Source organism: Camelina sativa, chromosome 11 (genome assembly GCF_030686135.1).
Source record: "Camelina sativa cultivar CO46 ecotype springtype chromosome 11, ASM3068613v1".
NCBI lineage: Eukaryota > Viridiplantae > Streptophyta > Magnoliopsida > Brassicales > Brassicaceae > Camelina > Camelina sativa.
The window spans coordinates 8,453,418-8,467,841 of NC_141890.1; the positions used below are offsets into that span (position 1 = coordinate 8,453,418).

The following is a 14,424-nucleotide window of genomic DNA, read 5'->3' on the forward strand; positions in this document are numbered from 1 at the left end:
ACTTTTAAGATGATCATTGGCGAGAGAGAATCCAAGTGATATCCTTGAAGAACCTCAGATGCTAAAAGCATATTTTTAATTAACAATCTACCCTTGATTAAAGCTGTCTGGTTTGGAAGGATAACCAAAGGAAGGATATTTTTTAGGCTGTCTGAAATTATGCGAGAGATCACTTTGTAGTTGGTGTTCATGCAGAAAATTGGTCTGAAGTCCTTCAGATCTTCGGCTCCTGGGCGCTTTGGGATCAAAACTAGAGAAGTGGCATTGACACAAGACATCAGGAATGAAGATGCAAAAAACTCTTGCACTGCCTTAACAAAATCCTGACCCAGAACTTGCCAAGAAGCTCTGTAAAATTCAACCGGGTAACCATGAGGACCCGATGTTTTATTTAGAGGCAGCAGAATCAAGGTGGCCCTTATCTCCCTAGGAGAAACCACACTCGAGAGCAAGAATATATGAGGTGGATTCAGCTTAGTTGTGATGAGTCTTCCTAGAAAATCTGAAAGAAAAGGGCAGTAGTCTCCCCTAGGAGAGCAAAGGATTGATGAGAAATAACTCTCCGCTAACTGATGAACCTCCTCCAAGGAGTCAGATCTCGTCTCATTAGGCCTAAGGACATATTTGATGGCGTTTGAAGTGTTTCTAATCTTCATCATAGTATGGAAGAACCTTGAATTTGAATCACCGACTTCCATCCATCTAATCCTAGATCTTTGCCTGAAAAACATTCTGCTGCCAACCTTAGAGAGAGCCAAACGCTTCGAGCAGTCGATTCCTCAGCCATATTTTGAGTAAAGGGGTCATTTAGCGCCCGGACTTGAAGGTGAGAAAGGGTTTTCTCTGCTTCAGCCACCCTCTTTTCAATATCACTGAAGCGATCCTTAGCTGGTTTAGTTTATGGCACAAATCCGACAGATTTGACACTGGCAGACCATAACTATTCCAAACATTTGCAATCACCTCCGCAAAGTTAGGAACCTTTGTTAGGAGATTGAAAAGTTTGAAAGACCGAGAACCAAAGGACGGTGGAGGAGATCGGATTCTGATGTGGCATGGAGTGTGATCAGAAAACTGAGGTGACTCTAAAGAACAGTAGCTTGAAGGAAAGTCAAGAATCCATTGCCAATTAACCAAAGCACGATCTATCTTTGTAGCTATCGGATTAGAAGATTGATGATTAGAACAAGTAAATTTTGGACCCTGAAAAGGAAGGTCGAAAAGGCCAGCATCTGATAGACAATCCCTGAAGCTCCTCATGGCAGAGGTTAAACGAATGAGGCAAGTGTTTGACGTTTCCCAGGTGTTTAAAATCTCGTTGAAATCCCCGCACACTATCCAAAGACGAGAAGAAAGATTGAAAGAGATGCAAGTGTCCTTGAGAGAAGTCCACAACTCTTAACCTTTCTTCAACTAAGTTTGAAGCATAAAAAGGATGAGAAATAGTTACGGGAATACCGATGGCTTATAAATAATCCATATACGTCCTAGATCCGACTGCTCCGACTGCTGATAGTTGTCAAAAGCTGTCCATTCCAGACCAAAATGAGATAAAATTTGGTTTTTGCTTGATTCCTTTTAACGTGCGTCTCCAATAAAGCACCAAAAGAGATTTTCCGAGAGTTCAAAAGGGTTCTTCTTCGGATCTTCGATGAATTCTTGACAAGTTATATATTACTAACGGGAGATTAGGTATGAATTTTGATTTATGGCTTTCGTATAATCTTACATTTTGTATATACGAGGCTTTGAATTTAGTCCTTTGCATATTTGTTTGTGTTACAAATTGTAGCTTTCAATTGTTACTCTATATATAATAATAAGTTCCTTAGAGAAAATTTGCACTGAAACTCTAATGGCAGCTGCAACGACAAAGCTGGGGAGAGCTCTGCAACAAAGACGCACCTTCGTCAATGCTAGAGTCAAATGGGTATGTGACCATCACCTCGACGAAGCTGTTCAGCGCGAGAAAAACCTCAAACAAGTTCTCTCTCTCAAGGATCGAATCGTATCGTCTCCTCCCAAATCACTCCCTCTCTCATCCCTCTCACTCCTCAAGCCTCTCGTCAATCTCCACATCACCGCCGCCGCGTTTTTACTGAAATACCCATCTGTCTTCACCACTCATCAGCCGTCTCCTTCTCATCCTCTCCACGTTCGCCTCACTCCCCAGGCTCTATCCCTCCACAAGGAAGAAGAAGAGACGATTCACCTATCCCCGCCTCACCGTAACGCCACCGTCCAACGGCTGACCAAATTCTTGATGCTAACGGGAGCCGGAAGTCTTCCTCTCAACGTCGTCGATCGTTTCAGGTTCGATTTGGGTCTCCCTCACGATTACATCACTTCGCTGATCGGCGATTACCCGGATTTTTTTGAAGTAACGGAGATCAAAGATCGGTTAACGGGTGAACCGACGCTTGCTTTGGCGGTCTCTTCGCGGCGGAGCAGCCTCGCTGTGTCGGAAATGGAGAGAAGAGAAGCCATCGTTGATGGGTCTCGTGTGAAAAAGGGGTTGCGTATAAGGTATTCGATGAATTTCCCCAAAGGGTACGAGTTGGATAAACGAGTGAAGGAATGGGTTGAGCAGTGGCAAAACCTTCCTTACATCTCACCTTATGAGAATGCCTTTCACTTGGGGTCGTTCAGTGATCAGGCCGAGAAGTGGGCGGTCGCAGTACTTCATGAGCTTTTGCACATCTTGGTATCGAAGAAGACTGAGACAGACAATGTGCTTTGCTTAGGTGAGTATTTAGGGTTCGGGATAAGGTTCAAGCAGGCTTTAGTACACCACCCGGGTATATTTTATATGTCGCATAAGATTCGGACCCAAACTGTTGTCCTAAGGGAAGCTTACCATAAAGTATTCTTGATAGAGAGGCATCCATTGATGGGGATGAGACATAGGTACTTGTATCTTATGAGCAAATCAGGGAGAGTGAAGAACCGAGACTATGTGCCTGGAAATGAGAGAAGCAACCAGAAAAATAGAGGAATCAAAGCTTGTGAGGATGGTGAAATTTATGCACATAGCAGTCGGTGATCACACAGGATAGTCATATAGCCGGAATTCATAATGGAAATGATTTGAGTTTCTATGACTAGGTCAAGTAAGGACAGCTGAATTGACTTGACTGTAGAAGCACATCTTCAGAGTTTGTGTGAAGGTCCTGAAAATTAGCCTCTTGTAGACTCAGTTAGGCAATTGGAGTAAACATAACTCAGAGGTTTTGCTGTGAAAACCAGAAGTGTCTTGCATATTAACTATAGGTTGTAGCCACTGTCTATAGAATAGCTGCGCAGCGGATCCAACACCTCATGTTTTCGCAGAGAAAGCCGAATTGACTCTGTATGTGTTAAGGTAAGTTTGACAAGTTTGCTGTTTGCATATGGAAGATTTTATACTGAAGGCCATGACCACAAGTAAAACGGATGCACAGGGTTTGACAAGTTTGTAAACCTGCACAGGGTTTCTTGTGTACTTTGGGAAGACACAACGAATAAGCATGGCAAGATATGAAAGTCAGAGACGTAAACAACATGACAGGTATGAGTCCCTACTCCCACCAATTTCTTGCAAGTATTTTCTTGTGGACATGCCCTGAATTACAAAAGTATATTATAAGTTTATGATCAAACACTTGACCATAACAAGTTTATTGCTTTCAGTTTACTAATTTGTTGTGGCAACTCAAACAGGGAAGCCATAATAAATTTATATGACCTAGTAGAACATATTATAAGATTGCTTGCGTAAATAATTGTCCACTCAACGAACGACAATATTAAAATCATTATCAAAATAGGAAGTAGGTGAGAAGAAGAAATACACATATAGAAACAAACTCACAGTCAACCACCTTAATAAACTTACTGTAGGTGAAGGAGCTGCGGAAGCTGGAGATGAAGCATTGGTACACGGTAGAGATAGTCTGCGTCTCTATCTTGGTTGGTTACGCAATCAACTACTTCACTGGAAAACGTGAGAATGAAAACCTCGCTTTGGCTTGGGCCTCAAAATTTTGTGTTAAAGACTCGATATTAGAGAAAAACTTCAGTTTGTTGGGAGTTGGTGAAGGAGAGGACTCGCCGTTAATGCTGAAAGAAGCGGCGAACGTGTTCAAGTTCTACGCGAGCGGGCGTAGGTATTGCCATGGGCTATTGGCGACCATGGAGCTTAAGAGCAGACACAATCTGATATTGAGGCTCTTCAACTCAGTTGTACCTTGTAAAGATGAGATCAGTTTCGAAGTGTACATGAACGATGAAGCCATGGATCATATCGTGTTTGCAATGGCGAGGAAAAAGGCTGTGAAAACGATGCACAAGGAGCTGAGGAATCTGCAGAGACTTAGAGGGGTGGTGCCAATTCCTGGCGGAAGGAAGTGGGTATCAGAGGATTTAGCTGTGGTGTCCGAGTCTAAGGAGGTAGCTAGGGATATGATTACAGATCTGGTACTTGATAAGGTCAGATGCTAAATCTTTTTGGGTTTCTAGTCGTTTGCTGATGATAATTATAGCAGTTCAGTTTATTCTTGGGATTCAGCCTAAACATATAAGGGATGAACATGAAAGTTCGTAGGAAATTCTGAGAGAGTTCACTGATTTTCACTCCATTTCCCTACACGCTCTGGCCTCATTGGTGAGTTGCAATGATGCTATTGTGATCTGTAGGTTTTTGGCGACAAGTCATTCGAAAAGTTTGGGAAGTATTTCATATCAATGCATTTTTCGGACCAACACTCTGGAAAACACAGGAAGATGCTGCTTTTCAAGTTTGCCCTACCTGATGCTGAACACATGGATGATACGGTTCGGTTGGTACCGCTAATTCCGTATTACATTGACTTAGTTGGACGCTACAAGCTCAGCTCACAGGTATCAGCTATTGGCAAACCTATTCCCCCACAAGCCATTCTCATTCTATTGTTATATGTGACAATATGGTTGAATAAAACTAAAATTTATGTATGCAGGCTGATGCGGCTATACACGAGATGAGGAGGCAAGGTCCAACCGCACCGGTCAGCTCAATGAAAAATTCCAAAAAGACCAAGTCAATTGGCTAAGTCGTCTTCCCTTTTGTTTAAGTTTTGCAAATAACAGAGTGAAGTTATCCTCGTCTGTACTTTTCATTTGTGATTCCAAGTTTGTATGTCTCGAATAAAAAACATGACAAGTATGAAGTATGAGTTCTAAAACCCATTTGATCTCTTACATGATTTAATCATTCATCAACACACATATGGAAGACAAAATGAGCAGAGTAATGGTGTGACATTTTACCAGAGAATATTTTATCGCTTTAACTTGCCTAATTTACAAAGTAATTTTTAAATCATTATTTACCTTTTGAGTGTATGACAAGTTTATGTATGACCTAGATAGCGTAAACAGAGGATATTTTCATACACAACACAAAAAAAAAAGAAGGATCAAGGATGGATTCGGACACTGTCACTGAGGTTCGCATATTATCTCTAATCGAGTCCTCCTCCGACGCTGGATAAGTTTTATCTTCCCTTTCATCATACCTCCGACCGATCTCAGGCCTATTGACATACCGGGAGGAGCACAAAACCCTAGCCGCTCGATCCTTGGCGAAGCGGTTCGTCCCTTTCCTCATCAAAACCGTCTCTTTCCTGCATAAGCGCCTCTCAGTCACTAGCCCTGCCAACGACTCCCTAGGGGATTTGTTCCGCGGCTATGACTACTGTTTGGAATGCTGCGAACTGCTCTCCCACGATCCTCACGCCGTCCAGCTTCACAGAATCGGGCTGATTCAGTGTTACCAGGCATGGGGTTGGTTTACTCAGGCCTACAACGATGCTTTTAGAGTCCTCGATCAGGTTAGAAGACCCGAGACCAAACTTGTACAGTTTTTGCCAAATCCTCCCGAGTTTGGAGGAGATAAGCTAGCAACAGTTGACCTCATGGTTGTGGAATCCATCTTGAGGTCTGTAGCAATGTCGCGGGATATGGAGCGTCGCCACTACACGAGGGTCTTTGAGATTCTAGATAGGGAGATAAAACCCTGGCTCAGGTATACCTACCGTGAGAGATATGCTTCAAAATTGGTGTACAAGTCAACAAGTTTCACCCTTTCTTTCTTTCAACAGGTATTTGGATGCCAATGCACAGGACAAGTTTCTCACGCAGGTCTTTTCAGATATGGGAAAGTGTGCTCTCTCCATAATTAGAGAAGCAGAGCGTTTCAATGAAATTTATGTGCATTCTTTCTGCATCTCTGCACTGAAGAAATATTCTGTATTCCCCTTGCCAAAATGTCATTTTTATAAGGTGACTTGTCACAATTTTACATCTCCCTCTGTGTGTGTCTCTTTCTCTCTCGTTAATTGTTCTGTTTTGTATTCAGTTCTCCCGGCAGGTGCTTTCTTTACTGTTTCTGTCCAAGGAGACAAACAAATTACCAACCGTTAAAATTGGGATGTCTGTGTTGAGAACTGTGGCATGTGAATTCCAGGTATGTGCAAAGTCTCTTGTCCTAGATTAGTCAGTTATGAGATGTTTCTAGCACTGTTAGGTCATTATTATGTCTCTTGTAGCACTGACTGTTCTGCTTTGTTGAAACTCTCTCATACCCCTTTCTTATTATCTCTCAGGTTGAACCTAAAGTAAATTGGTTGGAGCTTCATGACGTAGTCTCCTATTGTGTTCATAAGTCTCAGTTAGCAGGAGAATTATGGTGTGCAGGAGTTTCAAAACAGTTGAATGAGATAACGGCTGTTATCTCTGTGGTAATTTTTTTCGCATCCTTGGCATGTACTTGTGTCTCATATCCGTTAATAAAACATATGATATTGATAGCTCTGAGTACTTGGCAGGCTATGCCACAAGAAAATGTGATTTTAAGACTTTATTCAGCTGGACTGTCCGTCAGTGTATTTGATGTTAAGTTGAGAGAAAATGGTAAAGAAACCATGGAAATTAGTTCAGGACTTGGAGCTTTACTTGGTAACGGTGATATATGGAAAAGCTTAGGTTCTTTATTTCGTATGATTGACCATTACCCTGATGATGATAACACCTTATCGAGAGATGGAAAGAAGAAAACTAATGTTAGGGGTAAACAACAAAAATGCACGATGGAATACACGATACCTTACCTTGATGCTCTGAAATCTTTGTGCCCGCTTGCCAGCTTAATAAATTCTGAGAACAAAAAGATGGTCCTGCTGGAAATAGAATTTGCTTCTGGTCAGCTATCTGTTATACAGGATCTGTTTCTCCAATTTTTTAATTGTTTACGCTTCCTTAAGAGGTACATATATTTGGTCGTCGAATCATATATGTATTCTGAGTTGAATGTGTTGCTTACCTTTCATTTCCCTTTTTGCTAGACGGACCCTTGACAATGCCTTGGGACTGACTTTGACAAGAATCTGCTAAACGTGGCTATAGCTGCTTTTATTATTTCGACGAGAACCCAACGTAAAGTAGAGGTTAAATGCTTTCCTGCAATTCTCACAAATCAGCTTAAGTTTTTGCAAGAGTCCATGCTTGGCAAACTAATTGTCTCAATGTTTCCTTTTTTTCTCAGGTCACTAACAGACTAGTTGAGGATGTAATTTCTAGTCCGGGGATTTCACCTCCAGAGCTCAAATATCCACTTGCTTCATTTCACGATATTGGTATAGAGTTGTATAATATAAAGCATCTAAAAGAGGTAGCATATATACCTGACTACGTACTAAAAGTCTTATGACCTTTACTTCTCTGTTTGCTTTGCAAGATTTTGCAGCCGCCTAGTTCTTTTTTTATTCATATTGATGATGGTGTACTACTTTGCATTGCAGGCTTCTACGGCGTTCAAATTATGTATCAGAACAGTGTGGACTTGTGTTAGACTCCTCTTTCATATATATGTTAATGAGTCTGACGACCTATCAGAGGGTTCTCTGCCCGAAGAAGCAATCATAGATTTTGTGAGTGACGCATGTAGCAAATCTGAATTTTATCTGGATGTTCTCCAGCAGCAACATGGTACAGGAGAAATCGAGAACTTGCTTGTGTTTATTCTAGAAAATTGGTCTGCAGCTGAAGACATCTTCAAAAAGTTGCCAGACCCTACGCCCATAATCAAACAATCGATTAATTTTGTCCTGTCATCAGATACAACACAGACATAAATTTCATAACAGACATAAATTTCATAAGAGAGAGAGAGTTGGAACGTTCATGGCTGATACACGCGATGGCGATGCTTGCACTATGCAGTTCTTAATAACTGCTCTCACAAAGAAGAAGCAAAAGACTTGTAGCAAAATATATACTCACGAAGCTTAATCGAATCTATTCTTCCAGAAATTTTTGATGTTTTTTTTTTTTTTTTGTTCATTCTTTGTAATAGATATAATATCATAGGAGGCCTGGTTGTTTAAGTTATGATAATGAAACCTAGGGGAAACATTTGTAGATCCAACAATTTTTTTTCATTAGCTCACGAAGAATTCGATAGTTACTAGTTGTTAGTACTCAATTAGCTAAAGTATTCTTGTGTTAACTCAATTAGAGAAGCCATTTTCAAATCATTCATCACCTCTTGAGTGTATGACAAGTTTACGACCTAGTAGAAACATATATTATAAGATTGTTTGCGTTAATAGTTCTCATATTCCACTCAACATTTTAATAATTATCAAAATAAGTAGATAAGAAGAAGGAATACACTCATAACACGAAATGATCACATAAACGAATTAGTCAACCATATAATTAAAGAATCAATCGTTTACATTTTATTTGGCATTAAAAAAAAAACGAATCTAACTAACGACGACCTCTGTCTCCGGTGACCGGATATCCAATACCGTGCCTTCTCGCCGGGAAAACCAAGAACAACAAGCTGCATATAACTCCAACACCCATCGGAATGATATCCAAAACCTTCTTGGTTTCTTGCTCTGGCGCCGGATAAAAACAACTGACGGCGTTCTTGTCCCTAAGAGCCACCGCACCGAACACAAGAACCGACAGAACAGCGTGGATCCAGTCAACGATCCGCATACGGTATTTACTAAGATCAGGCAAACCCAAACCGTTGGGGTCAGGGTAGTCAAAAACCCACATACCCTTACGAGTAGCAAAACCGTAATACACGTTACCGTCTTCAGCCTTGACGCTGTCCGTGAAGGAGCTGAGGAAGCAAGAAATGGCAAGGAGCGTCAAGAGCCCTGTGGTTAAAACGCGGGTGGCGTGGTCGCATGAGCCGTTGGATGTGAAGACGGGTATAAGAAGCGTGAAAGCTAAGAGCGTTCCGGTGGGAAGGAGATTTGCTAAGTTTGCAGCTGACGTAAGGGTCTGTGACATGGCATGTTGAGATGTCGAACGTAGTCTCCTTAGCTTTGGAACAGACTCCGATCCCTCTTGTGAGCCATTTGGCTGTGAAGTAATTGGGTTTCTCTGCGTTAGGGATGATGATGAAGACATTTTTTTTTCGTTTTTATTTTCCTCTCTGTTTCGTTTCTTATCGGTGTTGGAGAATTACTAGATGATTGTGATAGTATTATATACAAGTTAGAACGTGTGGTTAAGTGTTTAAAATGGTTGTTGTCTTGTTGACGTGATCAATGTTTAGAGAAGTCAAAGAGGCGATGGCGGGTCTCTTTCGATTCATTCTTATTATAAGACTATCAAACGTGTTTCAAAGTTGATTATTACTCTCTTTCTTACTTCTTTAGAAACTTTGCCCAACACTTTTCCCTTATTTTTTTCTTGTTTTGTTTGCGTGCAAGTAGAGCTTTACTTTGACTTGCCATTTTGAAAGTCTAGTTGGATTTTATTTGAATTAGGAATTCTAACAAAATTAGAATTCAGCACAACTTGATATCTCATAGCTTTCACACAACTTGATGTAATCCATGTACCCTCTAATCTATTTGCTAGTCTATATGTAATAATCCACTAAAGAAAAATAACAAATGATCTTCGTACCCTCTAATCTCTATGCTAGTCTATATGTAATGTAACCAAAAGTTCTTGTTGTCTTTTTGCTATCCTATGTACAAAGAACTTGTGAATTATTCAAAACCATAGATTGGATAAATCCCTGAACACCAACTCCTCGTGTGATATATAGATATTTAGGCGCAGTGTGTAGTTAGTTTCTCCAAAAATCTCTGGTCCATAGATAGGGAATGTACAAGTCAAGCATTCCTATCACACCAACACCCACACACACCGTTACATTACAAATGAGCAAAGGCTGAAGAATGTACACACACAGACACAAACAAAACCACCCATCCTATTTTCTGTCATCCTCGTTAATCCTTTTGAGCCACACGACCACCATCTCTCTTAACCTTCATAGTGTTCCTCAATCACTTCATCTTCCAGTATCGCAGTCAACAGTGAATACTTTACCTTCAGTGAGATCTTCCCTTTCTCCACCAGTAACCTTGCACCTGATACAACCCAATACCCTGGTGATTCTTGTGGTCCTCTTGTCATCTCACTTGTATCCACAAATTTCAAAAGTTTGGGTGCCTGCGTGGGTACAGGTGGTCCACCAGGATAGATAGCCGAGTTTATATTCACATCTGCAGGTCGTGGTGGTGGCTTTTGGGCTGCAGTGAAATGATGGCTTATTAGCGTTGAGATGAGTCCTGATTTTGGAGCAAAGCCTACTGCTTCATCCCATTCAGAATTCTTTACAAGTGTCGCTCCCACAACTCTTGAGAAACAAAGGCGCAAGAAGAGCACGTTCTTGAACCCGTGACTCTCTACATGGAGCTGCGCACCTGTTACTACTGAAAGATCATCTTCTGATTCAACGGGTGCTGTGCAGACGTGAGAGTAGTTCTTCCAGTTTACTTTCTCAAAGTATCGACGATCATGAGACTCTTGTCGCATACTTCTATTTGGATCGTCTTCGAGTTGATATATCTTGGGAAGAGAGGAAAGGTGCTGCAAATGAATTGCCAAACGGTTGCTTCTTCTACCCTCTAGGTAGAGCCGCATGCCAGTGATTGGCCTCTTACCAACATCAACCTGAAACCAAGATAAACGAGAACAACATCTCAAGACTTGAGGACTTAAAGCAAAATCTAACCGCAGTGAAACGAACTTCATACCGGAGTGGTATTCACATATAGCTTAGGTCCAAAGAAACTGAATTGTAGAGACGCACAACTTTGTTGCTTTCGTTGCGGACCAAGAGGAAGTTCACTAAACACTGGTGCCCACTGCCTTGGTAGCTGAAACTCTAAAAATTGATGTAGCTCTTCAATGGGTGGCTTATCTAAAAATACAAATCACAAGTAATGTTGGATTGTAAAAGAAGGTAAAAGAAACTACTGTTATGTTGAAGAAATGCACACAGCGCAAATGATTTGTAGGCTTACATCTTAGATACAGATTTATGGCATGACTTAAGAATCCACTTCCTGGAACTCCATTAAGCAAAGACGTAATTGGGATAAAGGACATTGAGATCACATCAGGCTCCATCTGGACTGATTGCAGCCATTCATTATGCAATAGATTTCTATTATCATTTCCACCTCGCCTTTTGCACATGAAGACAATGTCCTACAAATAGATGTAATTTATGAGAAAAGAAGCTGACACATACACACACATTAACATTGTCTCTAATGATCGGCTTTGGTACCAATGGAAATTACCTCCTTATTTGCATAAGAGCCCAAGGAACTGGTATCTGCAAATCTCAGGCGTTGCTCCTTTGTTTCCACCTGAAACAAGCGACAAAAGACAGGAACTGAGAGTTGCAAAACTAGATTGGTAGTAGTAATTTTAGATGTCAAAAAGCCACAGCAAAACTGACATGCACAAATAAGAAAAGTTCTGATGATGGTGAACAAAAATATAACAATTGTTTCACAGACCTTACTACTTGCATGTATTTTATCTGGAGCCATATTATGCACTCCGCTAGCTTCCACGAACCTCTTATCTGCCACCTCTTTTAACCTTTTCTGCAGTTCCTCAGGTTGAAGTTTCGAGGAATGTTGTTGTTTTGCATAAATCACATCTTTCCCTCCCATCTTAACACCAACAATTATATGCGTCCCATAAATATCTATAAACCTGATAAAGAAACATTTGAATAAGTGTTAAGTCATAGATCCTCGCCCTCCATTTAAAGAAGAGATGTTACTAATGAAACTATGACGGCAACAAGTAGAAGTAATTCTTATAAGTCGTACAAAAAAAAAATGTCACTCAATACAAAGAAACTGGGCATAACTGCTGCAAGAAAATCCTATCAAGATAGAAGAGTCTTCTCATGTTTTTGCAAAACCATCAAACAATTTCACAGACAATGTACAGCTGTAAGTAACTTTCCATAGGCTTAAGATACATGCATCCATGAATATTACAATCCTATTATGAAGAGAGCAGCACATCACCTTGCTAATGCAGCAGGGTCCCATGTTGATGGGACAGCCTGCTTAACATGCTCACGGAGTAACATCTGAGATTTGTCCAAAGCAACCGTGTATAGTGAGATGAATATCCCATCAAAAGCAAGGTTTTTGGTATAGGCTGCATCTTTCTGCCAACAGCTCGAGAATTCAAACATTGCGTTGAAGAGACCCGAGGGGATTTTACCAGCCAAAGATAGTTCCTGGTTGAACTGCTCTGCCATCTAGAAAACCATAAGATCGTTAAATAACTAAGCATCAAGAACGCTATTGTAGGAAATGATCTCTCTCGGTAATGTACAAGGAATCTAGCTAAAGGGTTTCAAAACCTACAAGAAGCAATACATTATACTTGACGGACCAACGGAAACTAGAGTTTCTAAGTTTGTAAAGACATAACCACAAATTGAAAAAAAGGGTAAACAAAAAGAGATAAACTTTGTTACCTGTTGGAAAGGAAGAATATCAGACCTAAAGCGCATACGCTCGCCTTTATCGCATTTGATAGACTTGGAAACATTAGGAATGGAGATACCACCAGGCAAAAGAATCTCGCAATTGTCATCACCTTCTTTAATATCAAGCAATCTAGAATCTTTAGAGCCTCCTTTGCAATATTTCAACCTTACATCAATAGCTAAATCATAACCGCAGCCAATGGATCCAATCGCAACTTCAGCTGCTTTAGAAGCTGGTAGCCGAAGTGCCATGCTTCACTACCGCAAAGGCTTTCAAATATTAGCCTCTAGAACAATCAAAGCACCCTGCTTTTGGTGTTTTTTGTTTGGTCTGCAAAAAAAAGAAATGATGACACGAATTGAAAGCCTGTAGTTGAATTCAAGAAGAGATAATCGAAATCATGATTTCTAAATATAGACAAAAACAAAAACAAAAAGACTGTAGCTTTACGACCTAGACGGGAATCTTTGAACATACGACCAAGTCCACAATGTCTCAAAAGAGAAAAAAAGCATTGTAAAAGTCAAAGAGTAAGACTACAAAGAAACATTAAGACTTTGAAGAAACAAGAACAATTAAAGGGCAAAGCAATAGTTGAAATTTCAAGAAAGAAAAAAAAAGAAGAAGAAGTTGGGAGTTCAAGTACGTTTTCAAGGCATATGTCTTCAAATGAATCGCCAACAGAGCTCGAAAACTACGATCTGAACAAATGCTGAGAAGAATCTTTAATCGAGAGACGACTAAGGATTGGATAGATTTTTGCAGCAAAGGAGCCAGAGAAGAAGAAGAAGAAGCCTGAACTCAATCGAGGAGCTAGCAGTAAATTAGGTTTTTTTTAATTTTTGGTGTAAGAGAAAAAAAAAAAGGTTGGCTGAATCAAAAAGTGATTAAGAAGGTGAGAGGGTAGATTAGAAGATGGTAACAGCTGAGAGAGAGAGAGAGAGAGAGAGAGAGAGAGAGTTAAAAAAAACAAAGCAGACAAGGAAAGAAAAGTCAACTAATTGGTCAAAGAGATTGGGAATTGGACATTGATCTTCCCACTTTACTACTCTTCTTGCCTGAGTTACCTCCCTTTGTTTTTTTTTTCTTTTTTTTTCCCTTTTTGTATTTTGACAGCCTGGTGCTGTTGTTTACATTATTATTACACGCTTTGCTGGGAACTTTAACTTTTTGTTTTGTAATAGTAGAAACTAGAAACTAGAAACTAGAAAGCGTTTGACAAAAAAAATATATAGAAACAAAGCATTCATAAGTAACAACAATGACAAAATGTTTATCTTGCTCGAAACTACTTAAAAACTTCTCATATCTCAAAGAGAGATCTAAAAGGACTGAGAGAGAGATGTAACAATTTTAAATACGTTTCCTGGGAACAAGGGAAACTATACTGTAAAGATTTATTTATTATTTGGTGTTTGTTTGTTATGCCTTTCTAGTTTCTACTACTAAAAGATTTTTTAAAAACTGCATATGTGGTGCATGTGGACTGATTTGATTCATATTTTACTTTTTTTTATTTTTATAAAGTTGCATGATGAATCTAACTTACCATCAT

The 14,424-nt window shown here is 40.1% G+C and overlaps 6 protein-coding genes across 6 annotated transcripts; 3 read left to right on the plus strand and 3 right to left on the minus strand.

Annotated features, from left to right (window-relative positions):
- Window positions 1–807: 807 nt before the first annotated feature.
- On the minus strand, window positions 808–1,260 carry LOC147933759 (uncharacterized). Its single transcript, XM_087472315.1, has one exon. The coding sequence runs from the start codon at window positions 1,258–1,260 to the stop codon at window positions 808–810; it is 453 nt and encodes a 150-aa protein (XP_087328441.1).
- A 590-nt stretch (window positions 1,261–1,850) lies between these two features.
- On the plus strand, window positions 1,851–3,043 carry LOC104722560 (protein WHAT'S THIS FACTOR 9, mitochondrial). The gene has a single exon (XM_010440753.3). The coding sequence runs from the start codon at window positions 1,856–1,858 to the stop codon at window positions 3,041–3,043; it is 1,188 nt and encodes a 395-aa protein (XP_010439055.1). The 5' UTR covers window positions 1,851–1,855.
- On the plus strand, window positions 2,294–5,205 carry LOC104717849 (uncharacterized protein At5g49945-like). The gene is made up of 5 exons (XM_010435482.3): window positions 2,294–3,361; window positions 3,469–3,547; window positions 3,880–4,467; window positions 4,675–4,878; window positions 4,977–5,205. Exons 3-5 carry the CDS (start codon window positions 3,904–3,906, stop codon window positions 5,067–5,069), a joined length of 861 nt encoding a protein of 286 aa, XP_010433784.2. The 5' UTR covers window positions 2,294–3,361; window positions 3,469–3,547; window positions 3,880–3,903; the 3' UTR covers window positions 5,070–5,205.
- A 197-nt stretch (window positions 5,206–5,402) lies between these two features.
- LOC104722561 (separase) lies at window positions 5,403–8,443 on the plus strand. Its single transcript, XM_087474620.1, has 8 exons — window positions 5,403–6,043; window positions 6,120–6,300; window positions 6,377–6,484; window positions 6,624–6,758; window positions 6,846–7,282; window positions 7,362–7,463; window positions 7,562–7,687; window positions 7,818–8,443. The coding sequence occupies exons 1-6, from the start codon at window positions 5,934–5,936 to the stop codon at window positions 7,408–7,410; spliced, it is 1,020 nt and encodes a 339-aa protein (XP_087330746.1). The 5' UTR covers window positions 5,403–5,933; the 3' UTR covers window positions 7,411–7,463; window positions 7,562–7,687; window positions 7,818–8,443.
- Window positions 8,444–8,647: 204 nt separating this feature from the next.
- On the minus strand, window positions 8,648–9,679 carry LOC104722562 (protein DMP3). The gene has a single exon (XM_010440756.3). It carries the CDS (start codon window positions 9,448–9,450, stop codon window positions 8,791–8,793), a length of 660 nt encoding a protein of 219 aa, XP_010439058.2. The 5' UTR covers window positions 9,451–9,679; the 3' UTR covers window positions 8,648–8,790.
- Window positions 9,680–10,070: 391 nt separating this feature from the next.
- On the minus strand, window positions 10,071–14,135 carry LOC104722563 (MACPF domain-containing protein At4g24290). Its single transcript, XM_087474621.1, has 8 exons — window positions 13,516–14,135; window positions 12,857–13,199; window positions 12,396–12,634; window positions 11,871–12,072; window positions 11,649–11,717; window positions 11,367–11,553; window positions 11,097–11,263; window positions 10,071–11,013 (listed from the first exon to the last, which is right to left on the minus strand). The coding sequence occupies exons 2-8, from the start codon at window positions 13,118–13,120 to the stop codon at window positions 10,321–10,323; spliced, it is 1,821 nt and encodes a 606-aa protein (XP_087330747.1). The 5' UTR covers window positions 13,121–13,199; window positions 13,516–14,135; the 3' UTR covers window positions 10,071–10,320.
- Between the last annotated feature and the right edge of the window lie 289 nt (window positions 14,136–14,424).

Coding starts and splice junctions, on each gene's coding strand:
- LOC104722563 (XM_087474621.1), bottom strand. CDS start 13,120: ATGGCACTTCGGCTACCAGCTTCTAAAGCAGCTGAAGTTGCGATTGGA. Junction 12,635..12,856: donor ATATTCTTCCTTTCCAACAG/GTAACAAAGTTT, acceptor ATGGTTTTCTAG/ATGGCAGAGCAGTTCAACCA. Junction 12,073..12,395: donor GACCCTGCTGCATTAGCAAG/GTGATGTGCTGC, acceptor TTTCTTTATCAG/GTTTATAGATATTTATGGGA.
- LOC147933759 (XM_087472315.1), bottom strand. CDS start 1,260: ATGAGGAGCTTCAGGGATTGTCTATCAGATGCTGGCCTTTTCGACCTT.
- LOC104722561 (XM_087474620.1), top strand. CDS start 5,934: ATGGTTGTGGAATCCATCTTGAGGTCTGTAGCAATGTCGCGGGATATG. Junction 6,044..6,119: donor GAGATAAAACCCTGGCTCAG/GTATACCTACCG, acceptor TTCTTTCAACAG/GTATTTGGATGCCAATGCAC. Junction 6,301..6,376: donor CAAAATGTCATTTTTATAAG/GTGACTTGTCAC, acceptor TTTTGTATTCAG/TTCTCCCGGCAGGTGCTTTC.
- LOC104722562 (XM_010440756.3), bottom strand. CDS start 9,450: ATGTCTTCATCATCATCCCTAACGCAGAGAAACCCAATTACTTCACAG.
- LOC104717849 (XM_010435482.3), top strand. CDS start 3,904: ATGAAGCATTGGTACACGGTAGAGATAGTCTGCGTCTCTATCTTGGTT. Junction 4,468..4,674: donor CAGATCTGGTACTTGATAAG/GTCAGATGCTAA, acceptor TGTGATCTGTAG/GTTTTTGGCGACAAGTCATT. Junction 4,879..4,976: donor GCTACAAGCTCAGCTCACAG/GTATCAGCTATT, acceptor TTATGTATGCAG/GCTGATGCGGCTATACACGA.
- LOC104722560 (XM_010440753.3), top strand. CDS start 1,856: ATGGCAGCTGCAACGACAAAGCTGGGGAGAGCTCTGCAACAAAGACGC.